The sequence below is a fragment of the Aspergillus karnatakaensis genome (assembly GCF_047715665.1).
Source record: "Aspergillus karnatakaensis strain CBS 102800 unplaced genomic scaffold BJY04scaffold_23, whole genome shotgun sequence".
NCBI lineage: Eukaryota > Fungi > Ascomycota > Eurotiomycetes > Eurotiales > Aspergillaceae > Aspergillus > Aspergillus karnatakaensis.
The window spans coordinates 110,314-137,963 of NW_027395735.1; the positions used below are offsets into that span (position 1 = coordinate 110,314).

The 27,650-nt window shown below is 50.6% G+C and overlaps 12 protein-coding genes across 12 annotated transcripts; 5 read left to right on the forward strand and 7 right to left on the reverse strand.

The window, feature by feature from the left end:
• Positions 1 to 214: 214 nt before the first annotated feature.
• On the reverse strand, positions 215 to 4,267 carry BJY04DRAFT_207395 (MRX complex DNA-binding subunit; the record flags this gene model as incomplete). Its single annotated transcript, XM_073713853.1, has 5 exons — positions 215 to 1,080; positions 1,114 to 1,480; positions 3,410 to 3,946; positions 4,000 to 4,083; positions 4,136 to 4,267. 5 exons carry the CDS (start codon positions 4,265 to 4,267, stop codon positions 215 to 217), a joined length of 1,986 nt encoding a protein of 661 aa, XP_073571398.1.
• Positions 4,268 to 4,742: 475 nt separating this feature from the next.
• Positions 4,743 to 5,331, reverse strand: BJY04DRAFT_188390 (uncharacterized protein). The gene has a single exon (XM_073711211.1). The coding sequence runs from the start codon at positions 5,318 to 5,320 to the stop codon at positions 5,084 to 5,086; it is 237 nt and encodes a 78-aa protein (XP_073571399.1). The 5' UTR covers positions 5,321 to 5,331; the 3' UTR covers positions 4,743 to 5,083.
• BJY04DRAFT_188391 (GATA transcription factor LreB) lies at positions 5,332 to 7,088 on the forward strand. The gene is made up of 2 exons (XM_073711212.1): positions 5,332 to 6,666; positions 6,730 to 7,088. Exons 1-2 carry the CDS (start codon positions 5,517 to 5,519, stop codon positions 6,768 to 6,770), a joined length of 1,191 nt encoding a protein of 396 aa, XP_073571400.1. The 5' UTR covers positions 5,332 to 5,516; the 3' UTR covers positions 6,771 to 7,088.
• Positions 7,089 to 7,090: 2 nt separating this feature from the next.
• BJY04DRAFT_55434 (uncharacterized protein) lies at positions 7,091 to 8,609 on the reverse strand. The gene is made up of 3 exons (XM_073720632.1): positions 8,190 to 8,609; positions 7,830 to 8,129; positions 7,091 to 7,759 (listed from the first exon to the last, which is right to left on the reverse strand). Exons 1-3 carry the CDS (start codon positions 8,420 to 8,422, stop codon positions 7,342 to 7,344), a joined length of 951 nt encoding a protein of 316 aa, XP_073571401.1. The 5' UTR covers positions 8,423 to 8,609; the 3' UTR covers positions 7,091 to 7,341.
• A 1,219-nt stretch (positions 8,610 to 9,828) lies between these two features.
• On the forward strand, positions 9,829 to 11,019 carry BJY04DRAFT_218036 (FAD-dependent oxidoreductase; the record flags this gene model as incomplete). The annotated part of the gene is made up of 3 exons (XM_073716217.1): positions 9,829 to 10,032; positions 10,107 to 10,495; positions 10,554 to 11,019. 3 exons carry the CDS (start codon positions 9,829 to 9,831, stop codon positions 11,017 to 11,019), a joined length of 1,059 nt encoding a protein of 352 aa, XP_073571402.1.
• A 914-nt stretch (positions 11,020 to 11,933) lies between these two features.
• Positions 11,934 to 14,185, reverse strand: BJY04DRAFT_188395 (CoA-acylating methylmalonate-semialdehyde dehydrogenase). Its single transcript, XM_073711213.1, has 2 exons — positions 13,200 to 14,185; positions 11,934 to 13,148 (listed from the first exon to the last, which is right to left on the reverse strand). The coding sequence occupies exons 1-2, from the start codon at positions 13,933 to 13,935 to the stop codon at positions 12,094 to 12,096; spliced, it is 1,791 nt and encodes a 596-aa protein (XP_073571403.1). The 5' UTR covers positions 13,936 to 14,185; the 3' UTR covers positions 11,934 to 12,093.
• A 434-nt stretch (positions 14,186 to 14,619) lies between these two features.
• On the reverse strand, positions 14,620 to 16,940 carry clxA (calnexin). Its single transcript, XM_073720633.1, has 5 exons — positions 16,638 to 16,940; positions 16,292 to 16,574; positions 16,109 to 16,239; positions 15,396 to 16,049; positions 14,620 to 15,345 (listed from the first exon to the last, which is right to left on the reverse strand). Exons 1-5 carry the CDS (start codon positions 16,758 to 16,760, stop codon positions 14,848 to 14,850), a joined length of 1,689 nt encoding a protein of 562 aa, XP_073571404.1. The 5' UTR covers positions 16,761 to 16,940; the 3' UTR covers positions 14,620 to 14,847.
• Positions 16,941 to 17,473: 533 nt separating this feature from the next.
• On the forward strand, positions 17,474 to 18,826 carry mde1 (methylthioribulose 1-phosphate dehydratase MDE1). The gene is made up of 3 exons (XM_073711214.1): positions 17,474 to 17,905; positions 17,981 to 18,456; positions 18,510 to 18,826. Exons 1-3 carry the CDS (start codon positions 17,771 to 17,773, stop codon positions 18,619 to 18,621), a joined length of 723 nt encoding a protein of 240 aa, XP_073571405.1. The 5' UTR covers positions 17,474 to 17,770; the 3' UTR covers positions 18,622 to 18,826.
• A 158-nt stretch (positions 18,827 to 18,984) lies between these two features.
• Positions 18,985 to 21,268, forward strand: BJY04DRAFT_188401 (sorting nexin 1). Its single transcript, XM_073711215.1, has 6 exons — positions 18,985 to 19,140; positions 19,194 to 19,253; positions 19,318 to 19,796; positions 19,847 to 20,227; positions 20,280 to 20,882; positions 20,937 to 21,268. The coding sequence occupies exons 1-6, from the start codon at positions 19,107 to 19,109 to the stop codon at positions 21,093 to 21,095; spliced, it is 1,716 nt and encodes a 571-aa protein (XP_073571406.1). The 5' UTR covers positions 18,985 to 19,106; the 3' UTR covers positions 21,096 to 21,268.
• Positions 21,269 to 21,303: 35 nt separating this feature from the next.
• Positions 21,304 to 22,093, reverse strand: BJY04DRAFT_188404 (mitochondrial 54S ribosomal protein bL31m). Its single transcript, XM_073711216.1, has one exon. The coding sequence runs from the start codon at positions 21,979 to 21,981 to the stop codon at positions 21,472 to 21,474; it is 510 nt and encodes a 169-aa protein (XP_073571407.1). The 5' UTR covers positions 21,982 to 22,093; the 3' UTR covers positions 21,304 to 21,471.
• Positions 22,094 to 22,231: 138 nt separating this feature from the next.
• Positions 22,232 to 23,489, forward strand: BJY04DRAFT_188405 (flavin reductase family protein). The gene is made up of 2 exons (XM_073711217.1): positions 22,232 to 22,427; positions 22,482 to 23,489. Exons 1-2 carry the CDS (start codon positions 22,364 to 22,366, stop codon positions 23,336 to 23,338), a joined length of 921 nt encoding a protein of 306 aa, XP_073571408.1. The 5' UTR covers positions 22,232 to 22,363; the 3' UTR covers positions 23,339 to 23,489.
• A 323-nt stretch (positions 23,490 to 23,812) lies between these two features.
• On the reverse strand, positions 23,813 to 27,602 carry BJY04DRAFT_188407 (putative ubiquitination network signaling protein). The gene is made up of 2 exons (XM_073711218.1): positions 25,433 to 27,602; positions 23,813 to 25,372 (listed from the first exon to the last, which is right to left on the reverse strand). The coding sequence occupies exons 1-2, from the start codon at positions 27,144 to 27,146 to the stop codon at positions 24,060 to 24,062; spliced, it is 3,027 nt and encodes a 1,008-aa protein (XP_073571409.1). The 5' UTR covers positions 27,147 to 27,602; the 3' UTR covers positions 23,813 to 24,059.
• Positions 27,603 to 27,650: the final 48 nt, after the last annotated feature.

Here is a 27,650-nt window from a genome sequence, read left to right on the forward strand (position 1 = left end):
GCAGGTGGGAGAAACTGAAGGGAAAACCACAGATTTGATTATTTGCCGTAGTCTACCCACAACACCGGAAAGATATGCAACACTCCTAGATCTCAATAGATATACATGAATAAACATGAACCGGTCGACACTGGTCCCCGTAAAGGTAAAGGTTTTCTGGTTTGGCCGGAGGCCATGCCAGACGGCCATCACATAACCTGCATTAGGTTCAATTTTAGCTGGAGAATCTAAAGAATATGCTTTGGGTGAGCCCTACCTCTGCAATAGACTGCCTCTCAATTATTGATTTCTGTCGCTCATTGCGAGAAATGCGGTAATAATAGTCGCTAAAGTCACCGCACTGCATGTGCCTTAAAAATTCTTCATCGTGGGTGATAACAATAAGCTGGAAGTTCGCCTGCTGTTGGCGGGCACGAATGATATCGTGCAGCGACTCGGCCAGCGACCGAATATTGTCCCTGTCTAGATTGGTGGTGGGTTCATCGAGGGCGATGAGGCCGCAGTTGACGCCGAAGCACTCGGCGAGGGCGAGACGGATGATGATACTCGCGAGAACTTTTTGACCGGCACTGCAACGGCCACGCATGTCCATTTCGGCACCCTGCTTGACCATGCAGACGCGGTAGTTATAGGACCGGTTGCCCTTGGCATTCTCGTTGTCGGAGCGGATGAGGATTGTGTCAACGTCTGTACCGCGGTACGTCTTTTGCCAGAGTTCGCCGATGATGGCGTTGATTTCTTCCATTTTCAGGGAGTGGTATTTCATGATGGCTTTGTCGAGGGCGCTGCCATAGCGGGCGAGGTCGTCGACGGCGGCTTTGGTTGTCTCGACTTTAATGTGAGATTCCTTGTATTTGAATGCTGCATCCTTATAGTCGGTGTTCCAGTCTGTTAGTAGTTGCATCAGTTGATCATCCTTAGACTTCATTTCGCCCATTTTGCTAGACTGCTTCGCCGACAGCGCATTGTGTTCACGAGACCGGCGCTCCGACTCTTCCTTGAAACGGCTTCTGTCGACTTCTGCGTTCTGAGCTTCTAGTTCCTTGATTTCACCTGTGACCTTGTCGAGTGCTCGGGTTGCTTGACGGTACGTTAGGTTATCAGAATACTGACGTTTCGTGTTCTCGCTGTCTTTGAGCTGGGCTGATATCTTATTGATCGTCTTCGTTATGTCCGCTTGTTCGGCTTCTAGCTGGCTTATCTCATCTTCAATGTTTTGAAGTTCGCGCTTGCTTCGATCAAGTTGATTAGGACCGCCTCGCTCGTTGTAAGCGTCAATCTCATCGTTAGCGAGTTCTATCTGGTGTATGCTATTAGACGATTGAGAGGTCGTTTGCTGCATGTCTCTCTCTCGCGACTCAGCCCTTTGAGCAATGTCGTCATACTTAGCCTGATATTTAAGAAGCTCTGGTGTTAGGTCTTCAATATCTTGGTCGGCCTTTGCAATAGCTTCGCGTTGCTGGGTGTTCAGGTTCTTGTACTCGTCAATACGGGCGGTCAGGTCAGACTTCCTTTCGAGCTGGAATTTGACGTTATCGAGGTTGCTCTTCACATCCCTGAGTTGTAGTTCGAGATTATTGAGTTCAGAGCGGGCTTGCTCCTTGTCGTTTGTGAGCTTCGAAAGAGACTTCTTGAGTGCTCTTGATTTCTCGCCAATGTTGGCTATCTCATCCTGAATATCTTCAAGTGTACGTGGTGATGCAGCGTCCTGCTGTTTCGATGATAGCTCTTGGATTTGCGAGCGAATAGACTTGACATCACCATCATACCTGACAATAGTGTTGACTGTCTTGGAGAGGGCTTCAACATCACGTTTCTTCTCCGTTGCTTCGCTAACAGCTTTGTCGCGCTCTTCTAGCCGATTTAGAAGCTCATCACGCTGCAGGATATATTTGTCGTCTTCTTTCTTTAGGTCTGGAATTTCGGTTTCCTTTAAACGTAACCACGTGTCGTAAGCTGTGCTCGCAGCACGGGCGGCATTGACGTCCTCTTCAAGTTGCCGAATCTCGTCCCCTTGCATATCGAGCTGAGCTCTCTTCACTAAGGCTTCGAGCTTCTTGCGGAAAGTCTGTAGCTCGTTGTCATTTCTGAACGGTCGTGTGCACAGTCGACACACTTTGTTGTCGTTTGCAGTCTGAAGACAGCTAGCCATATAGTCTCCAATACCAGCAAACTGCCCGACATCTTTTCTCGCCATGTCAAGCTGAGTCTGGCGCTCCTTGACTACCTCGGGATACTCCTCGGGCTCATCGTCAATGGCGTCGCGAATCTCTTGGATACAATCCTTAAGTTCTCTTTGCCGTTGATCAAGGGATTTTTTGACGTTGTTGAGTTTGAATTCCACCTGTTCTAGCTCCCGACTGATGCTGTCTCTCGCACGTTCAGCGTTGGATGCGGCCTTCGCTTCATTCTCGAGCGTCTGCTGGAAGTCTTGTTCAAGTGTCTCGAACTTCCAATTCGAACCAACGAGTTTCGACAGACGCTCACCATGGGCACCCTTCATTGTCTCCAAACTTCGTTCTCGATCCTTCAGCTCTTTTTTCAAATGATCTAATCGTGCTAAATCACCAGCTTTCTTGGTCGCCTCTATGAGCTCAGCATTCAGGCGAGTGCTCTGATCCTCGAGTTCGCGGATCTCTGAGTTCAACTCCTGGATCTCTTTCTCCCACAAGGCAGTCCGTGCACGCTCCTTGGCTTGGTCCAGACGAGATTGAACATCTTCAACATTAGACTCAAGCACGGCCTGCGCCCCCTCGTCTACGCTGATTTCGTTCAACTTGATCTGATAGCTCGCTGCCTCTTTGTCGTTGGCGACAATCTGGCGCTTGGCTGCATTCTTGCTCTCCTGCAGTGCTGATTTTCGCTCACCAAGCTGATTCAGGGACGTCTGTGCCTCGCGTAGCTCGCTCTGCGCCTCCTTTCTGACTCGGTCTAAGGCCTGAGTTTGGTCTTTCATGATCTTCCGAATCCTCTTCATGAATTCATCTACCTCTGCTTGATTCACGATGCTATCAAAACCACGGATATTGTGGCTCCGTGCAAGCTCTTTAGACATCCGTTGGCGTCTTTCAATCTGACGCTCAAAGTTGGCCTTGTCGTTCTCGTATTTTCCATATTCGGCCTGTTTCAGACCCAGTTTATGCCGAGTTTGCTCAATTTGTTCTCTGATCTCCATATACTTTTCCTTTTGAGACTCTTCTTGTTGCTGGTACTGAATTTGCTTTGCCTCAAACTGTTCAAGGTTCGATTCCAGCCATTCATCGGGCTCGTCAAGTTCTACCAAATGACGTTGAAGGTTGTTGATAGTAGCTTGGACACTCTTTGCTTCAATTCGTTTCCCTTCCAAGGCACCGAGAACCTGAGCAAAACTTTCGGACTCCTTCCAAGCTTTGTCCGCGAGTTCAGCCACCCTCCGCATTTCCTGTGTCAGCTGATGTGTCTCCGTTCGTAGATTCTCAATCTCTTCTTGTAGCATAATAGACCTCTTTTCGGCCTTGTCGGCCTTTTCTTTATCTTCCTTCGCATGTTGTTCCATGATCTTGTACTTGCCGAGCTCCTCGTTCTGTTTCTTCCGTAGCACTTTGATGTTGTCGATAGCTTTGGTGTATTTGATCGCTTCGAAAATTTCATCAAATTTCTTCTTCAAGACAGAGGGTTCACTCATGGGCCATAGACTCTCGTCCTGGTGACAGAAAATAACCGAGTCAAGGATCGCTTTGGACACGCCCAAGTATTGAGGCATGATCTGATCCAGCTCAGCTACTCGTGAAGAGATTGCGGTTCTTTCGCCCTCTTTAACCATGAGAAGCTGACCCTCTAGCGTCTTCTGTTGCCGTGTCGTTTTCTTCACCGTGAGCTGTAGGCTTCTGGTTGCCACCATCTTCGCACCGGACGTTCCCTTGAAGGACAGCTTCACTTGGGCCAAGACCTCTTTCTCGCCACACAACTATAATAGACCCTTAGTTATGGCACTTCTGTATCGGAAATCCACTCTCAAACCTTTGGATCATGAATGAAAGCTCCGCCCTTACTGTTGGGCGGCAGATCACCGGTTGTGGCATATTTGAGGCATTCGATAATGGTCTAAGCCGAATTAGTGCGGAGTCTATTTCAATCGCCGGTTTATCAATTCTACCGTCTTTCCAGACCCATTGTAACCGACGATTAGGGTGAGAGGTGTATGGAATTGGATCGTCTCGCTACGGGTGTTGTCGAATGAACGAACACTAAAGATGATTGCAGTTTGGGTTAGTGACTGTTCAAACATTCTAAGCTTAGAATAGTTGCGTACCCCAAGATTGAGAGCTTATCTATCTTCGCTGCAATAGATGGAATCAGTATGTTGAGGACTCGTTGAAGCTTCGCGACTTACACCTGCTGAAGTTAGTGATGGGATTACCTCCGGAACAGCCAACGTACACTTACATTGTCAATAAGCCGAGTCTGTCGTCATTAAGAGAGTTGTCGAACTGGCAAAGGAGGCGTTGCGCATCGTATTGCTTCCTAGGTTGAGTCGCCTGCCTCTTTCTGCCTACGCGCTACCTTACAAAGACGCGGTACACGCAATCACGTGACTATATCACAGCTTTGCTAGATGGGAAATGAAAGTACAGATCCATGCAGCTCTGTTTGTTCCGGTTTCCTTAATTTTGGGCTTTGATGCTTGCCAGTTCTCATTCTTGTGATACGAGCTCACGCCACTGGTACGTATTGAATCCAAAGAGTTGTCAGTTCGATTCAATCACATATCTATACGATCAACATAAAATTCTTTTGCAAACCTGCGCCGCACAGGATCATCCTAATGTGCCTCTTACCGAGGAGCATCAAAATAATCTCAAGGTTTATACCGTCCGCATATACTCTAGAGCCTGGAGAGTCTGAGTAATACCGACCTATGAACCTTGATCACGACATCAGATATGTGTCTCACAAGTTCGCTACAAGAAAAGGCTAATAATGTGGAACGACAGTCTCCTGGACTTCAACTGGTCTTTGATGTCGCACTGGTGCCAGCTCTTGGAACACGAGAAGCTAGATCAGTCTGGGCACGACATTGGCTTCGCAATTTCACATCTCTTCTCTATTCGGACCTTTGTTCGTCGCGGTAGGCATAGCAGAGGTTGAGACGCAACAGTGTAAGATTGAAAAGGTGCTTTCGGGTTTCTGTCTCCCAGCGATTGAACTGACCATCGAGGGGCACCAGCAGCAAGACCCTGAAGAGACATAGGCGGTTAGTGAAGCTGGGGTATACAAGAGTCAAAAAAGTACCTACATCGATGACGACGGAACCAATGATAAGAGGGGCGCCGATCCACATACCCCCGTCATATCAGTCCGTCCTCCGGTCAGTCCACCCCCGCGAATCGATACAACCAAGCTGGATTGATAGCTCAATTCGGTCCTGGGGGATTGTGCATTGAACTCAAATGTGAGCTCTAAATCCTCCGTCTTTCTCTCTTCCTTTTCCTCTACCCTGCTGGTTGCACTTGTCCGCCAGTCCTCACCTTAAGACGATGGACCTCGCCGCCCACCACCTCCCTCTAGCGCAGGCGACTCAACCATATGGTCTTGAGGCGGATCTATCGTCTAGCTCATATGGGAACCCGCTTGAAGTGCCACATATATCGCGGTCTTTGAGCTCAGGCTTTGGCTTACAATCTTCCAGCCTCAACCAACGTTCTGCCTCTAACCTTTCCGGAGAACAACCACCATGGCCACTGCGCGTACTAAATGAAGTCCGGGATCTATTCGTTCTTCTCAGCCCCGATGGAAGAGTCATGTACGTCTCCCCATCATGTAAGCCGATTACGGGGTTCGATACAATGCGACTGGAGCAAGACCAATTTTCTCGGTTCATTCACGATGACGACAAGCCAGTCTTTACACGGGAACTTCGCGAGTGCGTTGCAACAGCTCGTACCTTCCGATGCCATTTTCGCATGTATCGGGTCGATAATACGACTTGTCTAATGGAAGCACAAGGCCATCCTCATGTATCAACAGTCAGCAACGATGGCGGCCAGCAACAATTCTGCCACGGCGTCTTCATCGTCTGTCGCCCATACCACACCAACAGTACCCAGCTCCTCGACTCCTTCCTAGAGCATAAACTCGAAAACATTCGACTAAAAGAGCGCATCGCGCAGCTCAAGAAGGAAGAGGAAGACGATCTCAACGCCGCCGCGCAACAAACAAAGCAATCGCAGCCCCCATCCACCGCCGCTCATCGCCCGGTACCTCAAACGAGCAACGCTTTCGCATCCAATCAAGGCATGCCGTCCAGTTTCGGCTTCTCCCAGGATCCAGCAGCCATTTCCGATGAGAATAATGAATCCTCTGATACCATGGGTATTGATGAATTCGACATGAGTCGAGCGGCAGCTGCCCTGAGCGGAGAAGAGTCCCACCTTAATGGAATCGAGCTCATCACAGGACTGTTCCTCAGCGAGGGCGAACGGTCTCAGGGAATTAGCACAGGCATTCCTCAAAGTCGTCTCTACCACTCCACGAGCGAGTCCACCTCAGAACAACCAACCGCGCCGGAAAGCGAACCCAGAAAGCGGCTGAAGGGCGAATACCAATGCGCAGATTGCGGGACGTCCGACTCACCAGAATGGAGGAAGGGTCCTGATGGGCCGAAGACTTTGTGTAATGCTTGCGGATGTGAGTTCAAAGTTGTCCCATTTCTCCTATCCACATCACACTAACAAGATAATCACAATCTAGTACGGTGGGCGAAGAGGGAGAAGAAACGATCTGCCTCATGACACCACGTTTCTAAAATGCCCGTCTTCCGAGTTACAGCCTCCAAGTTGTCTCGAATTAATCTCGGACCCTAATCCATAGGCAAGGACCACAATCACGATTTACGCGAAACGGCCGTTATACCAATCGATATCTGCGCCTCTTTCTTCCGAGGCATGTTTTCCCTCGCAGGTTGTGACTGATGTCCATTGACCCATCGCTGCAAGCTTCAAGTGCAGCATCTTTCACAATTCATGTACGATATTCAAAATCATGAAGACTCTTGCATTCCAATCCTGGTGGTGCTCTACTTTTATGTGAATACACGTGTTTGCACAGATTGAATGATAGGTCCAATTTTATTGGTAGCATTATATAAGGAAGAGTAGAGGTAACTCCTGGTACCTGCTAATCTGCTTAGGGAGATGGTATAAAACAAATAGGACGACCATATATGTCCAAAAGCAAAAACATTGCAAACATTACATGCACACGTGGTGGTGCTGATAACTCCGAGAGCCCTCGAGATCGCACCTTGTACGTATCACAAACTCAATATACAATCAACCCATCTTGCCTTCATCTTTTCCACGTCTATTTCTTCGCCTTCTTTGGGGGCGGCGGAAAATATAACTGCGGCTCCGATTGCTGAATTGACCCGCTCGCCTCAACCTCCTGCTTAACGGAGACATTCTGGTGCTGGGTTTGCGCCCCGAAGTGCTCGCGGAGTGGGAGGTCATTAGAAGGGGTATCAAGTCGGTTAAAAGCGAGACTACGCGGCGTCATGACTGGCATCGGCGAGCGCGGGAATGTAGCTGTTGCGGCGGTGCCTGGCGTGCGCGGCGGATAGTGGCCTGGTGTCATGGGGATCATGCTCGGGGATTTCAGGATCATGTCCTCGTATGCTTTCATGGTTTCTTTTTCTTCGCGCTCTTCGTCGCGCTCCGCGCGTTCTTCCTTTGTCATGACGCAGTTTTGGATGGCGACACCGAGTTCAACGGTGTAAAGGACGCTGGTGACTGTATGTTAGAGAACAGATGATTTGGACATAGTGGATTGTGAGCAGTTTGTCGGAGCCTTACATGATGATTATGGTGACTGCGAAAAGCGCTTTCCCTTGCTGACAGTAACCAACGTTACCCTCGTCATTGGCGACATTGCAGTTCTTGGTAATGTACCACGGAGGCCCCGATTGAGGATGTTCAGGGTCTGTTGTATCGCTGCCGGCCTGCCATGCAGCGGAGACGCAGTAGACGGCGATTAATCCGATGTGAAGCAAGACTGAGACGAACGGATACAAAAGGTTCAAGACATGAAGAGGGACTTTGGTGATGAAAAAGAAGGTGCTTAAGATGGCAATGACGAGGTTCCAATTTGTAGTACTATCAAGTTGGCAGACATTAGCACTGGGCAAGCAAGCTATGGGAGCTTATCGGACTCACTAGGAATCCCAAACTTTCGGAATTGAGTATGGTCGATAATTGGCAGCAGCATAAACAGCTGAATTAGGGGAGCTGTTGAAGCCATTGTCGTAGCCGTCTTGCCATAATTTTGTTCGATACCGATCGTGTGCAGCAATACCAGTAAGCGTGAGGATGACAATTATCAACGGTAATTCCAAGCTCATCAATATGTAGACCAAGTTGTGGTTGCGGTATTTCTTGGGGAAATACATGGTGCTCAAGAGCCTGGATTCTCAGACCAGGTCGCCTCGATGATCCGATCGTTGATTGATATTTTGGAAGCCTGAAACGTATCCAAGAGTGACTGGGCCAGACCGGCTGGCTGTAACTTCAGTGCTCTTGCATTGGATCAGCGGATTCTAGTTTTGAGAGGAACACCACTGCAGAAGATGAAACAAGCACCAAGAGAAAAAGTTGAGAAATCAGCCTGGGGAAAAGGCCATAATTATGGAGGTCAAGAATGCCCAAGAGCTCGAGTCTTCCCCCGATTCCCGGCATCAGGAGAGGGGCAGGGTTGGCGCTTCAATGGCAAGCAAGAACACTGACAGGCGAGTCTTGAGGTGTTGCTCAAACATATATCTGACCAATGCTTGTAGTCGAGCAAGCGCCCGCGACGCTGCGAGCTCAGGGCTCGCAGCCAATAAGCTGGGGGAAGACAATTGTCGGCGCTCGACCATCACGCACTAAAGTAGCCCGTGTGATGGACGGGGAGCGATCTGCAGGCTCAATGGACAAGATCCAGGCGGAGACATCTCATCAGCGACTCAAGTGGCCTTACTCGGGGCTTCTTCAGCATCTTGAAATCTTCGCGACCGGGAGACTTGCTCTCCGTGAGCAATCAGACGAGGCAAGAATGTATAAGCAATTCCGATGCCATCGGCAAGGCAGAATATATGGTTGATGGGAACGAAAATGAGATTCTGTGATGGGGTGGCCCCAGAAAACGGCGCTTAGTCTATGGCTCCAAGTGATGGTGATAAAGAGTGATGCAGGTGCATAGTCCCGAATAGCTTCTTCCACCATCGCGACACCTCAGGCATCAAGTCTCACTTGACTGCCATCTTCATTTGCCTTCCTCATGAAGGATATCTGTGAAGATCTCTTCTTTCAGTCGCCATGCATGCCCCAAGGTATGAGATACTTGCCAGCCATGGGATTCCCGTTCATACCCCGCTCCATTGGCATGAGGCCATGTTGTACGGAGTAAGGCAATCTCGCTAGGCTCAGCAAACCCGGTGTGACTGCTGCAATGGATTTTCCAATCCTTCTCGAGTTGTTTGAGGTTTCCAACAAACACCATCATTTCTCACAAGCATCACTCAACAGGACTGCGAGCCTGTAAGTCCAAACGCGTTGAGGTGCATCAGGTGACGTTGTATCTAGTTAAGTATGATTAGGTAACGACAGTCTATAACATCACCTCACCTTCTCGTGTCAAATACTTCTCACTTTACCTGCTATACGAAACTAACCCTCTATCTCGATATTTCAGTACTTCATTGGTACAGATACTCCTTCCTGGATGCAGATCTCACGACTGTGCTGCCGCTTACAACACATCAAATCCTTGTATACCCATACCCCTCAACCATTATTGAGAGCCTCAAGTTGCCGCAAGATGAGCTCTCCTACGTCAAGGAAAGTCTCTATACCTCATACAGTGCGTACAGCCGCAGAGCCCCGGCAGAACAGGCTCTTTACGGTTCGGTTAGCGCATATCGATCTAGCAAATCCAACAGTGCGGCTCTTGCAACTCACTATACCCCCAAGTGTACAAGACCCCGGATTGCAAGACCAAGTCGAGGAAATTGGAGAAGCCAACGTATGCCATCTTTCGGGTCCTCCGCTCCGAGTACGACTTTTTCAATCGAAGCAAGTTGTTGACCTTTCTTACAGACTAGCCAACCGGAACCGCTTGCATTTTTCCCAGGCCAGTGGCTAGACGTCCACATCCCATCTGTTGCGAATGCAGGGGGCTTTAGCATTACATCAACACCCGCAGACGCACAGGTTTTTCTGTCGTTAGATCCTTCAACTGAGCTCGCTCCAGCGGACGAGGCTGTAGCCCCTCCCTTAGATCCACGGGGCCGTGAACCTTACGTAGAGTTGGCCGTCCAGTACGCTCCTTCTAATCCTGCCAGCGCATGGCTCTGGAGACCAAAAGAAGAAATATTAGGTAAGGAACTGGGCATCCGGGTTGGTGGCAGCTTTGTCTGGCCCCCTTCTGGCATAAAGCTCGAAGAAATACGAAAAGTTGTTTTTGTTGCTGGTGGAGTGGGCATAAAGTAAGCATCAGGACTACGAGTCGGTTGAATAAGGAGCTTGAAGCTAATCATCCATTAGTCCTCTCATCTCTATACTCTCACATTTGAATAACAACGACGAGAGTACTGGTCTTTATCATCCTTCTCTCGACATACAAATACTATATTCGTCTAAACTCCCTAACGCGTCGACACCAGAAGCAGCTCTTCAACAAGTACTATTCCTACAACGTCTACGGGAAATTGTCCGGTCTCAGTCACAATTCCACCGTTTGCGCATCACCCTAGACCTCTTCCTAACTAACCTTGAAGACCAATCTTTTTCGTTACTCGATCAGCGGCCGGGAGATCTCACAATCCATTCACGCCGGATTAACCAAGACGACCTCCGACAGTCAGTATCTGGAAACGACGGCAAATCAACCCCCAGCGAGACTGTATGCTACGTCTGCGGGCCACCCCAAATGACCGACGAGGTTGTCAGCACAGTTGTCAGCCTACTAGACGGGCAGAAAGATCGAGTATTCTTCGAAAAATGGTGGTAACCAACTCTTTTCGCGGACATGCAAACGAAAGACCGAACCATGCCAACCAAGCACCGAAGCCCAAATGCGCAACACCACGTGGAAAACAACTCAAACATAAACACGTCCCATCCTCGAAACAACGCGCCCGTATTGGCCAACTCTCCAAAGTGGATTTTGGCGATTGTCTTGACATCCAGCACGCTTCTCGCCCTTTCATTGGTCCGGAATCTCAACCCCAGATCTAGAGTTGCGGCTCGATGTATATTCGCTCAACACCAACCCAAACAGCCTCAAACCTGAATCTAGACCACACCCAACGCGTCAAGTCGCGTCAGGATTGGTCAGAGCTTGCAGAGTGGATTTTGGCGATTCGTTTGAAATCCAGAGTCCTCAAACACACTTTATTGGCTTGGGGGTTCGAGGCTGGAGTTTAACCTTGCCACGAGGGTTCACCCACAGCGTGGGTAGATAAGCTTAAATACCCGCATTACCTTGTGCCTAGACCAGGAATACAGGATAGTCTAAAGTTCGGTTAGCGGTTGCTGTAGGCTCATGCATGGATAGTTGGTGAATCTGCTCTATCTACACTTCCTGCTCGAGCTGGGCTGTTACAGGGATATATATCCATTGGCGGCTACTTAGGGTATCCATTTACAAATCATTAGTATCGAATACATGCTTCTATGGGGTCACCACATCTGAATGATCTGAGCTGATCGTATCAAGCTGACATGGTTCCCAGCCTTGACTGGAAGGGAAACACCCAATCACTGGTTTCGGGCTTTGATTATTGAAGAAACCGCATTGTAGCTAAAGTGGTCCCATGGAGGTTGGTTTACCTGATAAGCTACGAAATCCAAATAGACAATCAGGAACCAATTTCGGTGGCCGTTTGGATGGAAGTAAGATATAATGAACATGAGTATACGAGACTGGATGCTTGCGTCAAGAAATATGGTATTCGCCGAGAACGATAACTATCAATTAGAGTATATAACAGAAACAATCTGGTCATGCATCAGCTGAAATCGTCATAACCATCCAACACCAAAGTCACCAGACTTTTAAACGAACTCCGCAATCTTACGAGCCTTATGAATGCGTCGGCATGACAACATCGCCCTTCGTGCTAACGGCATCCTCAGCGCGCCACAAGCTCGTTACTGTCTTCTGCTGGGTGTAGAATTGCAGACCAGGCTTTCCGTAGAATGTGTTGGCACCACCACCGGCGATACTCTTCTTGTTACCAGTGAAGGAGAACATGGGCAGCGGGACGGGGATAGGAACGTTGATACCAATTTGGCCGGCTTCGATGTCCTTTTGGAACTTAGACGCAGTGGGACCGGAGCGAGTAAAGATTGCAGCACCGTTGCCGTACTCGTTCTTGTTGATAAGCTCGATGGCATCATCAAGGGTAGGTGCTTCGAGGCAGACAAGGACAGGGCCGAAGATTTCCTGCTTATAGCACTTCATCTCCGGGGTGACGCCTGTGATGATAGTGGGGCCGACGAAGTTGCCGTTGGGGTACTTCTCGGGCTTGTAGCCTCTGCCGTCAAGGAGGATAGTTGCGCCTTCTTCCTCGGCGCTGGCAATAAGATCCTCAATGCGCTTCTTGCTTTCGGGGCTGATAACAGGGCCGAGGTCAGCTCCTTCTTCGAAGCCACCGTTGACATTCAGTTCGCTAGCGCGCTTTGCCATCTCGGGAAGCCAATCTTTAGTTTCGCCGACGGTAACGACGGTGCTGAGTGCCATGCAGCGTTGGCCAGCAGCGCCGAAAGCAGCCCCGACAATGGCATTGAGGGTTTGGTTCTTGTTTGCATCAGGGAGGATGGCAGCGTGGTTCTTTGCACCGAGATTGGCCTGAACACGCTTGCCGTTGGCGGAACCACGACTGTAGATGTACTCTCCGGCACGGTTACCGCCCACAAAGCTAATGGCCTTGATTTCGGGGGCGTCTAGGATGAAATCGACAGTCTTGGCAGAACCGTGAATGATATTGATAACACCAGGAGGGAATCCGGCTTCCTTGGCCAGTTCAGCCAGGATCATGGCGGCTCCGGGGTCACGCTCCGAGGGCTTCATGACTAAGGTGTTACCAGTAATGGTCGCGACAGGAATGCACCAGAGGGGAATCATGGCAGGGAAGTCTGTAGGCTATTAGTGCCTATCCTCGAGAGTGTTGTCAAAGGGTAACATACTAAAAGGGCAGATAGCAGCAACTACTCCCAGAGGTTCCCTGTAACTCCTGGTCTCCATGTCCTTAGCAACTTCGAGCACCTCGCCAGTGATCTGAGTGGTGATGCCACAAGCAGTTTCCGCAACCTGCAGACCACGGAGGACATCACCCTTGGCATCGGCAAAGGTCTTGCCCTGCTCAAGAGTAATGGATGCGGCAAGTCGGTCCCAGTGCTCACGAATCAAATTAACAAACTTGAACATAATCTGCTGCCTGGCCATAATACTGGTCGACCTCCAGGCGGGGAACGCCTTAGAAGCTGACTCCACGGCAGCGCGGAGCTCCTCATCGGTGCTCTGCGGAACACGAGTGACAAGGTTGTTGGTGGCCGGGTCATACAAATCAATCCATGTGCTCGCCTTGGAAGGAAGGAATTGATTATCGAGGAAGTTAGTGGTATCGATCGGATTGGCGATGGCTTCGTGGTTCGTCGGGTATTCGGTGGCGGTGCTAGCCGCGGATGTGGTTGAGGGGGCAAGCTGTTTAGCAGTGGCGTGGAGCCTCCGTCGAGCCGCAAGAGAGGCGGTTGACGGGGTCTGTGATGCTTGTACGCGTGAGGACGCCATTGAGGCAGTCGAAAGAGAGCGGGATGCTGATGCTGCTGCTGCCCTGGCAGAAGAGACGCTGGTGACTGTCGTGCGGGGAGAGGCAGCGCGGAGAGCGGGGATGGAGCGGGCAAGAGACCGACGGGCGGCCATGATGAAGTTCAGGGAGGGGGAAAGGGCAGATGACCACACACAGGATTTCAATGTTCAGGAGGAGTGGAGGGGGGAAGAAAAAGAAAAGAAAGCGAGTAGCGGTATAAAGAGGAACACAGATGATGAAAGGATAGAGGGAATCGATCAGGAGGGTGGTAGTATATGTATGCTGTACGATCGGTATGTTATCCGACTGTAATCCCCAGCCCGAGGCCAACCGATAAGCCCTCGGCGATTGTGACCAATCACCTACCTCAATTCTTTAGGAAAGCGATTCCATCGGCTGGGGGTTCAGAGGCAGATGCTCGTCCTTTAGTTACCACAAAGTCCAGGGAGGTATCATCATCTGCTGCTCTTCTCTTTCCTATACCAAACTACACATATAGGACTCGCCTTCTTCTTCCGACTTAATCATATGGCCCACTCTGGTCTTGATCTTAAAATGTCTTCACGTTAGGTTCACCTTTTCTCCTCGGTGCCGCCCATCTCCAAGTTGGGGTAATCCCGATATCGCACACCTCTCCAACGGCAGAGGATAAGAGAGCTTTCACAGCTTGTTCACCGCAACCTCAACCGCCTTCCCAGGATGCCGGTGCTGTATACGTAGCTCTAAAGTGCGTTAAGGTGATCTAACAGGCTCAATGGCTACTGATTCTGCGACTTTACGACTAGATTCCAGATTAGCCTCAAGAGAATACTTTGTTACTTTAAAGCTAACCGAACAAAATTCATTGTACATATGGGGGTCATTCTCGTAGAAATGTCATGTAAGAGGATATTAACCCTTGCTAAACAGTGCGACAACTATGAAAAACGAATTGGGGAATATAACGTCTCATCCGTGTCGTGCTTGAGGTTTTATTTTTTTTATGCCAATGTTTGGTCTTCTCTTGTGCTGTACAGCGCACACCTTTACTCGGCAGAGGAGCGGGTAGTGCGCTTGGTGGCTCCGCCCTTGACGGTTTCCGCCGCGGAGCTGACAGCTTCGCTGGTCTTTTCCTTGGTGGCCTTGGCAGCCTCTTTGCCCTTCTTAGCGGCAGCGGCTGGTGCAGGACTGCTGGCTCCGATGGCGCCAACAATGACAAGTATTGCGGTAAGGAGAAGAGCACCGAGACCACCGGCGACCTCAGGAACCTCCTTGACAGCGGTGATAGGGTCTTCCTTGAAAAGACCAACGAAGTGGTCGACCTTCTCACGAACAAAGGTGACAGGGTCCTCCTTGAAGCTAACGGTAGTACCGTCCTCCTTTTCAGCCTTCTTGGGCTTGGATGCCTCCTCTTGGGCCTCTTCAATAGGGCGCTTGACGTCAAAGGTCTCCTTGCGGAGCTTCTCGGCATCCTCAACGGAGTGACCAATGTAGATGTTGTCAAACAGGATGTCGTTCTGCATGGTCCAGATTTCGAAACCAATCTAAAAACTCCGTTAGCAAGGCACAATTAGGTCAGGTGAAGAGCACGTACGGCGCCAATAGGCTCAAAGTTGGAAGGAGTCTTGTCCTCAAAGTAAGCGGGGTTGGCAATCTTGCGAGGAGCCCAGGGGCCCTTGTAGGCAGGGTTCTCAATCAGAGGAGCCGACCACTTGCCCTTGTAGGCGGGGTTCTTGATCAGAGGAGCGGACCAGGGGCCGCAACCGGCGACTTCGCTGCACTTGGGGTTGGGAATGGTGGGAGGGATCCAGTCACCATCTTCCTCGTCATCCCAGTCCTCAGGCTTCTCAGCCTCAGGGTCAGGAATGCTGTTGGGCTCATCCTCCAGCCAGTCATCGGGCTTCTCGGCGGCCTCGTCGACGATCTCGTAGGGAGCTTCCTCATCCCAATCATCAGGCTTGGACGCCTCGGGGTCAGGAATCTTAGCCTCATCAACCCAGGTGTCGGGCTTGGAGTCCTTGGGGTCATCGATCTCCTTCTCGGGATTGACGGGAGGGTTGAAGTCCTCAAGAAGGGTGCCGTTCTTGACAGCAGCGCCGTCAATCAAGATCTGGAAGGACTGGTCGGGACGAACGATGAGGGTGTAGAGAGAGCTCAGCTTGCTGGTGCGAGCGGAAGGGGGAGCCTTGAGGTGCTTCTCCTCGTACTCGCCAGTCTTGGGGTTCTTGTGGCGGAAGATGAAGTGAACCTGCATAGAGTGCGGAGTCAGTACTTGTTTTGCATAGCCATCGGGTATATTGAGCGTACCTTGTTGGTAGCACCGCACTTGTCGGGACCGAACATGATCACATAAGGGGTGGTGTTGGAGAACTCATCAGACAGGAGCTTCTTGTTGTCCTGGAGGAGCTTCATGTAGGCACCACCACAGACCAGGGAGTCTTCAAAGACAACGTCAGTACGAGTGTCGCAAATATCACAGAATACACTTACTCTGCGGCTTGACCTCATACTGGACAACAAGAGTCTTGTCCTTGTTGTCGACCTTCTTGGGGAATTTGGCGGAGATCGCGTGATGGGCGGCAACGTTCTTCACGACGAGACCCTTGTCTCCCTCAATACCCTTGAAGACGGTGGGCTCCTCAACAGACCACTCGCCAACGTAAGCCCAGTCTTCCTCTGACTTAGAGTCCTCCTTCTTAGCATGAGAGGGGGACCATCGCGATTGCCAGTCGTCCGTGAACTGTTCCAAGAAGGGAGCCTCAATGTCGGTGGGCTGAGGAATAATGTCAGCGAACAAAGAATGGAATTACAAAGAGAATTGATAGAGCGAACTAACCGTGAAAGTAGGTCGCTCGATCACGGAGGCATCAGGGTTTGTCTCGTCCTCGGCGGCGTGGGCGTAGCCCATGAGGGAGGCCGAGGAGACCAGAGCGGAGGTAAGAGCTGTGTTGAGACGCATGGTGAAAGGCAGAGGATAAACAAGGGCTATCGTTCAGGCAATTGGCCCTCCGTGGAGGTAGAGAAGGGGCGAAGTCAAGTCGAACTGGGCGACAAGAGCGAATTGAGCAACACGCAAGAGTCGAGGAGGAGGAGGGAAGAAGAGATGGGGAAAAGAACAGCAGGAGGTTATATAAAGAAGCAATGAAGCTGTTAAGTTCAAGGTGGCCTCTTCCCGCCGCCCTCGTCTGAATTTGGTTTAGTGGCCCTTCTCCAATGTTCTATCGGCAGATCTCTGAAAGAGATGTAAATGATTTTACCCGAACTCCGTGACATTAATACTCTGATGAAAGCTTAGAGTAAACATTTGGCTTAATGCAAGCACGAGCTACTTCTATTCAAAAGCTTCCAGGACTTGCTTGGTTGGATGCGCTGTTTGACTTCGGCCAGATCCAATCAGTGCGAGACATTTGCGGAGACTACGGAGTACGGGGAAAGTTCATGAAGCTCTAATCCGCAAGTCCAATGATTCGTCAAAGGTAGGGTCTATTGAGTCCTAGGAGTACATGACCGTGGAAATCATACCTGCCGTATTCCAACATTGTCACTTCTCTTATATCATACGATGTGTGGCCATACCAGAGTGTACGGGTGAGCTATCTATGGTTATGCGACGAAGCCAATAATTGGCGCGATTCCTGAAAGACCCGTTCTACTAGTAGACTCCTGAGTCCTGAGCAACAGAGCAGCGGAGAGTCGGAGACCTCGGAGGGTGAAGAAATTAAGCAACGTGGTTGGTACAATCAAAACAGTTAAGACGACAAGTGGGGTCCTGATTTGCAATCGCCGACAATTTTTGTACTGCGACAGGCCCAACCGACTCCTGTTGTATAACCCCTCCAACCCCTCATTCATCTCTCGACATTCTGCCCTGTCCTGTTCACATCGGCTGCTACTTCCAGGGTACAGCGCAACGCCACGGTTGTTTGCGCATTCTCATTCTAAAGAGATAAAAACCGCCATCGCATCACCATGTCCCAGGAGGTTCAACTAGCAAACAATGACCATCTGGTCAAGTCCGAGGACCCAGAGCACCCTGCCAACTTGATTCCTGAGCTCTGCCGTAAATTCTACAACTGGGGTTGGGTCACTGGCACTGGTGGCGGGGTAAGCACCTGCCTCTTCTCAATGCATCCCGGTTATTTTTCGGCCTCATCTAACTTGGCCGACTGTTTTAATTAGACATCCATCCGGCATGGAGAGCACATCTACATCGCCCCCTCGGGCGTGCAGAAGGAATTGATGCAACCCCACAACATCTTCGTCCTTCAGTACCCGACCCCTAAGTACCCTCCTTCCGACCGCAAGTACATTCGCAAACCTCTCGATCTTAAGCCCTCCGCCTGTACCCCGCTGTTCCTTTCCGCCTTTGAACGTGGCGCTGGCTGCTGCATTCACACACATTCCCAATGGGCGGTTTTGGTAACCCTCCTGGTTGAGCGGGAGAAGGGTCCTGAGGGCCAATTCGAGATAAACAACATCGAGCAGATCAAGGGTATTCCTCGAGGACCGGGTAAGGGCATGCTGGGATTCTTTGATACTCTCAAAATTCCGATCATTGAAAACACCGCTTTTGAGGAGGATCTCACCGGAAGCTTGGAAAAGGCTATGGACACTTACCCAGATACCTATGCCGTGCTTGTGAGGCGGCACGGGATGTGAGTCTATCCAAGCTACTATTCCTTAGTGCTCAAATGCTAACTTGGTACAGCTATGTCTGGGGCGATAACGTCGCAAAGGCAAAGACTCAATGCGAGAGTCTGGACTACCTGTTCCAGCTTGCTGTCGAGATGCATAAGCTCGGTCTTCCGTGGGTGAAATAGTGGGCGATACACTCTGACGCGCCGGCAAAGGTGTTGCTTATGGAGTTACAAGGAAAAATGCGGTTGTGGAGATATGCATGTAGCGTTTGAATAGAATTGCACGATGTTGACGACTTGTGAAATTACTAGAGTGCCGGAGATCTAAATGAACAAGCCAGATCGAACGGTTGAATATCTGGTTAGTCGCCGAAGAGTATATAGTAAAGCGCACCAAAAGTAATATTGCGGAAATAAACTCCAGTCCGTGTTGATGGAAGTTACCTTGAAGCTGAGTTAGCGGGGAAATGGCTAACTAGCTCATGCTGTGGGCGGGCGGTGTTCGACCAACCTGGCCTGCTGCTGCATCTCCGTGTGTCCAACTGCATCCCGCACCAGCTCCCCCATTTATCTTCTCTTTGTTTCGTTCCAATATAAAGTCTCGGTGAGCTCTTTAGTGCGTTCGGGTCCGTCTTATATACCCATTGATCTCCCAAACTCAATCACTCATGGATCTCGACGGCGGGGACTCTCCCTGGGGCGGTAGGTACCAGGCAGTCATCATACAGTCGCATCATAGCTTACCCGACATGCAGATGTGCCCTCACAGTCGGCTGGCGCCCTCGGTACGCCACGGTCTGAAACTGAAGGAACAGGTATTTTCTCTCGAACGTGACTCGCTTCCTTGTCTAGCCAGACTGACGTAGCCGCATTGGACAGCCCCAGAGCAATCGACGCAGCAAGAAGCAACCCGTTCAACAGCCCGACGTAACCCCCGGGCTCGAGGCAAAATTAGCGCGCAAGCAACGAAACTCGAAGCTGTCGACGATACATTTGATCCGTTAGGTCCGCTGGGAGATAAGCCGGCGGAGACCAGCCCGACCGGTATCGAACAAGCTCCCGTACCACCTCAGAAGGAAGCATTTGCGGGTCGCAATGTGCGTCCAACGTCTTCCGCATCTCAGGCATCCAGCGCTGCCGGTCTGATGGACTCGGTTAACCTCGAAGAGGATGGTGCGGGCTTTAGAGACCCTCCACCGGTGCAGCCGCCAAGTGAGGCGGAAGGTGCGGCGCGACAGCAGCAGCCAAGCATTAGCGTGGAGAAAGCTGCGCATCCAACCTTTGATATTGCTGTTGGAGACCCGCATAAGGTCGGAGATTTGACGAGCAGTCATATCGTATACCAGGTTAGGACTAAAGTATGTTATCATTCTCTTTTGGGCGAAAAACGGGGCTAACACTGGTACAGACAACTTCGAAGGCTTATCGGCAGCCAGAGTTCACAGTCAGCCGGCGATACCGCGACTTCCTGTGGCTTTACAACTCATTGCACAGTAATAACCCCGGCGTGGTCGTACCTCCTCCCCCTGAGAAGCAGGCAGTGGGCCGATTTGATACCAACTTCGTGGAGTCAAGAAGAGCCGCGCTCGAGCGCATGCTGAACAAGATTGCCGCTCATCCTATTCTTCAACATGATGGCGATCTCAAGATTTTCCTTGAGAGCGAGGCATTCAATGTGGATGTCAAGAACAAGGAAAATAGGGAGCCTGACCTAGGCCAGAGCAAAGGCATGTTCAGCTCATTTGGAATTAGCGTTGGTGGTGGCGGGAAGTTCGTCGAGCACGATGATGTGAGTTACTATTATCACGGGGTAGTTTTTACTGGGCTAATCCATACCAAAGTGGTTTCATGATCGAAAGATATACCTGGATGCACTCGAAAATCAGCTGAAGGCCTTGATGAAGGCCATTGATACAGTTGTAGCGCAGCGAAAGGGACTGGCAGAAGCTGCGGGGGAATTCTCAGTCTCAATCCAATCATTAGCCGCAGTTGAACTGTCACCGATTCTTTCCAGTCCTCTGTACGGACTATCAGATCTTCAAGTGCGGATTAAGGAACTCTATGAACGTCAAGCACAGCAGGATGTGTTAACACTGGGAATTACAATTGATGAGTATCTCCGCTTGATTGGCAGCATCAAAACAGCGTTCTCTCAGCGTCAAAAGGCCTATCACAGCTGGCACACAGCCGAGTCAGACCTGCAAAAGCGTAAACACAGCCAAGAGAAGCTTCTTCGGCAAGGAAAATCACAACAGGACCGTCTAAACCAGGCCAACGCGGATGTCGCCGATGCTGAGAGGCGGGTTCACCAGGCTAGATTGCTGTTCGAGGACATGGGTAGGTTGATGCGAAATGAACTGCAAAGGTTCGAGAAGGAGAAAGTGGAAGACTTCAAGTCTGGCGTGGAAACATTCCTGGAGAGTGCTGTAGAAGCTCAGAAGGAGGTTAGTCTCCTGCTTTTCCCGGTTACTGACGCCGACTTTACTAACTTTAGATAGTTGATTGAGCTCTGGGAGACCTTCCTTCTTCAGCTGGACGCGGGCGAGGATGGCAATCCTTTTTATCCCCCTGATAGTGAGCAAAACGCTTCCACAGGGGCACCGGCGCCGGAGGGCCCCTCTGAGCCCACCCAGGTGTCCAGAACCGAAGAGGCATAATGTTTTTCTTTTTAGTTCTGTATAAAAGACAAGCAGCGAATATCCCTCATCGTTCCATCACTTCTCGTTTACCCATGTATGGTATCATGATATTTAAGCTATGGCGAATCCTGTGCGCATTCCGAACTCATACTACATAGTCGTCGATACTCCATGAATTCTAGTTACTGATCCACAAACCATAAAAATGACTACTGTATGGGAGCATGTCGTCAACCTGAGTATACATAAGAAGCAATGATATAATACTGTACAAATGCCTAGAATACAACTGGCCCACGTGAAGAGCCTTTCAAGAAGGCAACAATCGTCCCCTTCCATGTTGATTCCCAATTCCCAACCAAGCGAATCATCAACCAGCCAGACCGACAATCGCCTATTTCTTCTTATGAAACGTCCTCGGCTCCCTCTTCGGCCCGACAGGCGCTTCGTTCTGCCCAAACGAACTAATCAAATCCAGCATGTTATCATCCTCCTCCTCGGCTTCCCGCTGCGCCTGCGCCTGTTCCCGTTCCGCCTCAGACAAGCCCTTTTCATCTGCCTCTCCCTCGCTCTTCGCAGACGAAACATCAAAGCCCCGACCATATTTCGCTCGGAAAGCAGCCAGCCGTCCGGCCTCGTCATCTTCCAGGTTCATCAACTTGCTGCTGCTGGGGTTCCAGACAATGGAGTTGCGGGTGTCCCTTGTTGAGCGGTAGACGGGCAGCGGGGACGACGTGCGGTGCGTGAATGTGCTTCCATCTGAGAGGGTAATGAGCTGCGTGAATGTGTAGGGGCGCTTCGGACGGCGAAGGAGCGTCGCGTGTCGGCATTGTGTGCAGATGAAGGTTGTTGGGGTGGTTATGGGGGTGGCCGCTGTGCGGCGGAGGGTGGTGTGGAGGGACATTGTCGAGGTTCAATCGGTCAATAGTAGTCTTTCTCGGGTTATGCAAAGAGTTTGTGTATTGGGGAAATCGGAGTCGAAGTCGTGCAGTTGGTGGTGCTCGCTCGCTCAGCTCAATCGTATGGTGGTTGATTCAATCGAGAAATTTGGTCGGAGTTGGATGCTGACATAAGCTGGCTGCGACTTTTCTGTCGGCGAGCATGGATCTCCGCCCGTCCTCCGACGATAAGAATTGATTGATATCGCGGGACGTGAAACGCTTCAATTGCTTGGGATGGTGATTGTCCGTTGCTGAGGGAGCCCTGTGATCATACATGATGACAGTTGGCGCATCAGAACGTCTTTGCTCTTATCATAAGCTTGCTCTTGTGCCTGTCCCGTCGGAATGAAGCTACTTCGCTCCCGAGCATTGCTATATGCTCGGGGAGTGAGGTCATATAGACCTACAGGTTTGTCCACTTTCTACCACTTGGAGCTGGAATTAGCTGCTGACCTACATATAGGAGAGCCATTTGTGTCGCGTAGACCCTACCAATGGACCTATAACCGACCTCTCACGACAAATACACTACCCGCCTCACCATCGCCATCACAACCGTCGCAATCCCCCAAAGACCACCAAAATGGCTCTGAATCCCTCTCAACCCAAGTCCGTCTCCTTATGCGCCGCGTCCCCTACCCCGTCGCAATCATCACTTCCACAGATCCCACGCCTACACCAACCTCTACGTCCCCAACCCACTCCTCCAGATTCCGCGGCATGACAGTTTCCTCCTTCAACACCGTAACACTCACCCCTTACCCGATAATCTCATTTAATGTCCGTCGACCGTCAGAAACACTCAATGCGCTTCTCCATTCGGGTCGGTTTCTCGTGCACCTTTTATCTCCGGAGAAGAACGCCGCAGCGCTAGCGAGGGACTTTGCGAAGGGAAACTGGAGCCGCGTCAGTGAGGATGGATTTGCAGCAGATGTGGCGGGGGGTGGATTTGAGTTTGTGCCGTACAATCCGGGCCAATTGCTCTCTGGGGCTGGGAGTATACAGGTAGGAGAGGTGAAAGGTGGAGGAAACGGAAACAAGGGAGACACCAGTAATAATTTTCCTCTTCCGCTCCTTCGAAAGAAGAGTGCTGGCGACAGTGATACCGCTTCTATACCGTTTGTCTTGGAGTGTCGCCTTCTTTCTGAAAGTGTTGTTGATGTTTACGACCACTCTATTGTCGTGGGACGGGCTGTCCGCGCAATCACAGATCCCAATTCTGATCACAACAGTGCGGGTATCCCATCGGCGACAGACTCCGAAGAGCTGTGTTTGACGTATGCGAACACGAAATTCTGGAAGATTGGAGAAGGATTATAACTCACCTAGGGTTGGGTTGCGATGATATACCCTAGAGTACTGGGCGGCACGCTATGTTGGCTGCGCGCAGATACATGTACATATTACTCATTTTTGCCATCACTAGTGTACAATAGATGGACAGATAGACAGAGTCTTTGAAGAATCTAGCCCAATGATAAAGATACACAGATAGATCATTCAAACTTAACTCACCTAAACGACGTCCCAAGCCAAATGGGATGCTTGAATACCAGGGCTAGAATCATATACAGAAGAATCTCACAGATCCCGTTGATAAATATTGAAGCAGCATAACCTCACTGTATAGTATGCCTAAATGTTTCGGGTTTTTACTAGATGTCGACGGACACAGCGACGAAGTGTCCACTGTCAACCCCCAAGAACTACCCACTGTGGATATATTTAGTTCACACACCAATCTCTTCTACTGAAAAGAATAAAAAAACTATCGAAACCAAAAAGTCTTCTTTCGGCAAAACTATATGGTGAGGTTATGAATGACTACCTACATGAGGGAAGCACAAGATCTATAGAACGGCCCATAGATAGATATGAGGCTATGGGCAAAACTATATAACCACCCACATTCCGAGCCCTGTCAGGGGATCAAATCCGGACGAAAGAGAAGGAGGAATCTCCAATGCTTTTCTGTGCGCAAGAACGTGGACGTTGTCGGGTGTGTACTTGTCTGCGCCGCGCTGTTTTACTCTGCTGCAACTCAGTTGCCTTTTCCGCGGGCAGAGCTAGGGCTGCCACTGCCACTACCGCTTCCTCCACTGCCGCCACTGCCGGTCCCACTTGCGCGGCTGGCGGCGCGTTGAAAGGGGCTTGAGATGGGCCGTAGGCTAGAGTTAAGAGGATTACTGTCGGATCCAGAGCTGCGTCGGTTCTCGTTGCCCATTTCGAAGGGATCAACCGCCAAGGGAGCACGGCGGGTTGATGGCACATCCACGAACTCAGAGCCGTAAAGGCTGCTTCGTGCGGATCGGTTGGAGAAAGAACGGTCGCGGTAGACAAAATCTGGTTCGAGGAACGAAGCTGCGTTGCCGAATGGGGAGCTGGAGAAAGGCTGGTACGATGGCGCGCCGATAGGGCTAGTCGGATTAGAGGAGGTTGTACCGACTGGAGATGCCGCATGCTGAAGAGGACTTGACTTGAGCGGCGGGAAGCTTCCTAACAACGAGCGGTGGTTGGGCATGTTGGATGACAAGGCACCCAATGGCAACATTGCTGCGTCCGAGAACGCACTTGTACCGGGAAGCTCGCCTTCAGGGGTGAGGGGGGCCGGTTCTGCCATAAACATCTGCTGCTGCTGAATGGCTTGTTCCACAGCTGTGCATTGTTGCCACAATTGGTTGGTGCGCGCTTGATAATCTTGAACGGACTGGGTAATGCTTGCGAATTGTTCGTTAAAGCCTATCTCCAATTTGGCTTGATCTTGCTCCCGAGCGAACTGTTCTGCAGCGCGACGCTCTCGCTCGTTTAGACCCTGCGCATTAGCGGAAATGATACGTTCATACTGCTCGTTGACTCTGGTTCGGCGGCTCTGGAGGCGCTCGCGTCTCTGAGCGGTAGAGCTTAACTCGGATTCCAATGTAGACAAGTCGCGGGCGTTCGCAGTTCGTGCCGCCGTGATCTCAGCCTTGGCTGACTTGAGGAGCTCCAATTCCTGCTCATACCTGGCTTTCTGTTCGGTCCATTCCTGGTATTCCTCGTCCGGAACATTTCCAAAGGTGTCTATCTGGTTGTCAAGGACGGCGGTTGCCTCCTGGGTTTGCTGAATGTTCCTTTCGAGCTGGAGGGAGCGTTGCTTCTGCCTGTTCTCATCCGTACCGCTCTGGAGGCGGTTGTTGTAGTTGTCCAATTCCTTCCTTATTTTCGAAACAGCAAGTTTGTGATCGTTTTTGACCTTCCTGAGTCGCGAACGCTTTTCATTCAGTTTTGCTTCAGCGTTAATGATGGAATTTTTCAATGTGGTTGTCGGAGAGGACGGTCGATAAGAGGGTTGCGGTGGAGTCGGGACCGAATTGGCTATTGCCACGGGAAATTAGAGGTTTCAAATCTTAAGAAGTGCCAGGATGAGAATCTTACCTTGTTCGGCGTCGTTGGCCGGTGGCGTCTTGACACTCATAGCGCAAACCTCTTCATCGGTATCGTTCTTGACAAAGGAGCAGGTGTAGGCACAGTTCGGAGCAAGGCCCGAGATCTCGCCTCGCCAGTAAACAGTATTAGATCCTTTCAAAGTATCCTGCTCCTTGACAATCGTCGCCGTTGCCCAAGGCGCCCCATTGACACAAACATAGAACGGTTCGGTATCCTCCCCTTTCAATCCAGCTTCACAGGCGCCCGAACCGGAGTTGTCGTCCGAAGAGGCAAAATCCCCTGCTGCAAATTTAATCGTCGAGCTATCCACATCCGTGATCCAAACAAGTCCATCATCCAAAGTTGCGCCCTGAATTTCATCCTCCGTGGTTGTGAATCCTCGAGTGGTCTTCGACAGTGCCCTAGAATGTTCGTACTCTCTCATAACCGTCACCTTTGTGCTTGCAAGAGCAGCCCAAAAAGGTTGCCGGCTGCGGACTTGGTTCGCTTGTCTTCTTCGCTTTTTCGCCGAAATTAGCCGATCCCTACCATCCTTGTGCGTCATAATCTGGCCGTCGGGGCCCAGGTAAGACGAAACACTAGCTGTAGACTCAAACGCCGAATCGATCTGGGTTTGAGAGCCGGCAGATGCTTCCGTATCCACACGCTTACCGGCTCGTGAAGGAGCTGGTGTCCTATTTTTGGTCATCGATCGTCTCGCCATCGCAGTACCTGCCTGGGCCAGTATATGCACAGCAAGCAGGCTCCGCATCCAACTGGGCGATGATTGTGATTCGGAGCGCTTGAACTCGGCGGGCATGAGGTAAGAATAATGTGATAACAGGTCGGGACTGATTATCTTCGCAGATACGAGATGACCAATCACAAAATCCTGTATGCCTTTACTGCGTACAAGATGCAAAATCAGAACAATGCCCACGCATAGAGCATTGACTCCTCCATTTTTACCTGCTCCTCCGCCACCTAAAGTGATGGCGACTTGAACATGTGCTAGATCGAGAGCGAAGTTCTGGGCCCACGTCCACATGAAAAGACCCCAGACGAGCAGACAGAATCCATCCATCGCAATCATTGTTCCAAGAGAGGGGGTACCGGCGGGACCCTGAAAGATATCGAAGTTGGAGGTCAAGGATCCAGCGGAGGTGCCACTAGGGGGCATAAAAGTCAAGGACGCAAACAAGAACTGGACGAGGGTGAGAACCATAGGGGGGAGTTGCAGGAGAAATATTAGAATGGCGATAGTGTCGTACATCGGGCAAGATCTAAGGATGGTCGATGCGAGCTGGAAGGGATTCACAGAGGCATTCGAGGTTGATCTTTTGGCCCCAGTGTCCGTACGACGTGACGCCTGCCCAGCAAGTCCACCATTTGGCGCCACGGCACCGTTGGTCTGCCCGTATGACATGTCTGCATTCCCTTTCGCATAACCGCCCAAATATCCTCGTCCGTTGCTGTCCGTCTTCAAGTTATCGGCCGGTCCGTTGGTTTTGACTGTCGTCGCTGCCGATGTCTGGTCTACAGAACGATGCGTGGGCCAATCGACCTGCGAAGAAGGTCCGGTTTCCGATGCAGCGCCTCCGTTGTAGCTCGCATTCAAATGCCCGCTTGACTTTTGTTTGCTCGGTTTCTTTCCAGAGCCGGCGGGGCCATTATCTTGACGATTGCTATGACTCTTCCTAGCCGTAGCCGATGAACGTGGCATGGACGAGGGAACCCAACACCCAGGTCCGAGTCGGCTTGGCGGATATAAGCCAAGGACTTGGACCAGGTGAGAAGTGAGGTCGAATACAGTTCCAAAAAAATTTCGCGGGGAAGGACGGGAGGAGGAATTGAGCGGAGGATTAGGCCAGAAACTCTGAGCTAAAATGAATGACGGGAAAGGGAGAAACGTGGAAGACAAAAAAGCGATGAAGATACAGAAAGGAAAGTGAGCAAGAATTCGAGTAATAAGATAGAGAAGGGGGATAAGAAAGGGAATAAAGACGTGGCGTGGGGGGTGTAGAGGGGAGAGAAAGAGAGGAAGAGAAGGAAAAATGGACAAGATTCGGAGGACGACCTTTGGTTGGGTCTGGATAGAGAGAGGCGGGAAAAAGAGAAGGGTAAGAGATCGTCAGAGTAAGGCCCCCATGGCCTGACGTTTCAGGAATCTACTGCTGTGTACAGTATCGTATGGTATTCAAAGCTCTCAAACGGTAATTATCGTAAA

Excerpts from the sequence above, each read along its gene's own strand:
- BJY04DRAFT_188390 (XM_073711211.1), bottom strand. The coding sequence starts at position 5,320 with ATGTGGATCGGCGCCCCTCTTATCATTGGTTCCGTCGTCATCGATGTA.
- BJY04DRAFT_188391 (XM_073711212.1), top strand. The coding sequence starts at position 5,517 with ATGGACCTCGCCGCCCACCACCTCCCTCTAGCGCAGGCGACTCAACCA. Across the intron at positions 6,667-6,729 it reads TTTGTGTAATGCTTGCGGAT|TACGGTGGGCGAAGAGGGAG; the intron begins GTGAGTTCAAAG and ends ATCACAATCTAG.
- BJY04DRAFT_55434 (XM_073720632.1), bottom strand. The coding sequence starts at position 8,422 with ATGTATTTCCCCAAGAAATACCGCAACCACAACTTGGTCTACATATTG. Across the intron at positions 8,130-8,189 it reads CCGAAAGTTTGGGATTCCTA|TACTACAAATTGGAACCTCG; the intron begins GTGAGTCCGATA and ends CCAACTTGATAG. Across the intron at positions 7,760-7,829 it reads GCAGTCACCATAATCATCAT|CGTCCTTTACACCGTTGAAC; the intron begins GTAAGGCTCCGA and ends TACAGTCACCAG.
- BJY04DRAFT_188395 (XM_073711213.1), bottom strand. The coding sequence starts at position 13,935 with ATGGCCGCCCGTCGGTCTCTTGCCCGCTCCATCCCCGCTCTCCGCGCT. Across the intron at positions 13,149-13,199 it reads TGCTGCTATCTGCCCTTTTA|ACTTCCCTGCCATGATTCCC; the intron begins GTATGTTACCCT and ends AATAGCCTACAG.
- clxA (XM_073720633.1), bottom strand. The coding sequence starts at position 16,760 with ATGCGTCTCAACACAGCTCTTACCTCCGCTCTGGTCTCCTCGGCCTCC. Across the intron at positions 16,575-16,637 it reads TCGAGCGACCTACTTTCACG|CCCACCGACATTGAGGCTCC; the intron begins GTTAGTTCGCTC and ends ATTATTCCTCAG. Across the intron at positions 16,050-16,108 it reads AGTGCGGTGCTACCAACAAG|GTTCACTTCATCTTCCGCCA; the intron begins GTACGCTCAATA and ends CACTCTATGCAG.
- mde1 (XM_073711214.1), top strand. The coding sequence starts at position 17,771 with ATGTCCCAGGAGGTTCAACTAGCAAACAATGACCATCTGGTCAAGTCC. Across the intron at positions 17,906-17,980 it reads TCACTGGCACTGGTGGCGGG|ACATCCATCCGGCATGGAGA; the intron begins GTAAGCACCTGC and ends TGTTTTAATTAG. Across the intron at positions 18,457-18,509 it reads CTTGTGAGGCGGCACGGGAT|CTATGTCTGGGGCGATAACG; the intron begins GTGAGTCTATCC and ends AACTTGGTACAG.
- BJY04DRAFT_188401 (XM_073711215.1), top strand. The coding sequence starts at position 19,107 with ATGGATCTCGACGGCGGGGACTCTCCCTGGGGCG. Across the intron at positions 19,141-19,193 it reads CGGGGACTCTCCCTGGGGCG|ATGTGCCCTCACAGTCGGCT; the intron begins GTAGGTACCAGG and ends CCCGACATGCAG. Across the intron at positions 20,228-20,279 it reads AGTTCGTCGAGCACGATGAT|TGGTTTCATGATCGAAAGAT; the intron begins GTGAGTTACTAT and ends TCCATACCAAAG.
- BJY04DRAFT_188404 (XM_073711216.1), bottom strand. The coding sequence starts at position 21,981 with ATGTCCCTCCACACCACCCTCCGCCGCACAGCGGCCACCCCCATAACC.
- BJY04DRAFT_188405 (XM_073711217.1), top strand. The coding sequence starts at position 22,364 with ATGAAGCTACTTCGCTCCCGAGCATTGCTATATGCTCGGGGAGTGAGG. Across the intron at positions 22,428-22,481 it reads GAGGTCATATAGACCTACAG|GAGAGCCATTTGTGTCGCGT; the intron begins GTTTGTCCACTT and ends ACCTACATATAG.
- BJY04DRAFT_188407 (XM_073711218.1), bottom strand. The coding sequence starts at position 27,146 with ATGCCACGTTCATCGGCTACGGCTAGGAAGAGTCATAGCAATCGTCAA. Across the intron at positions 25,373-25,432 it reads GGCCAACGACGCCGAACAAG|CCAATTCGGTCCCGACTCCA; the intron begins GTAAGATTCTCA and ends CCGTGGCAATAG.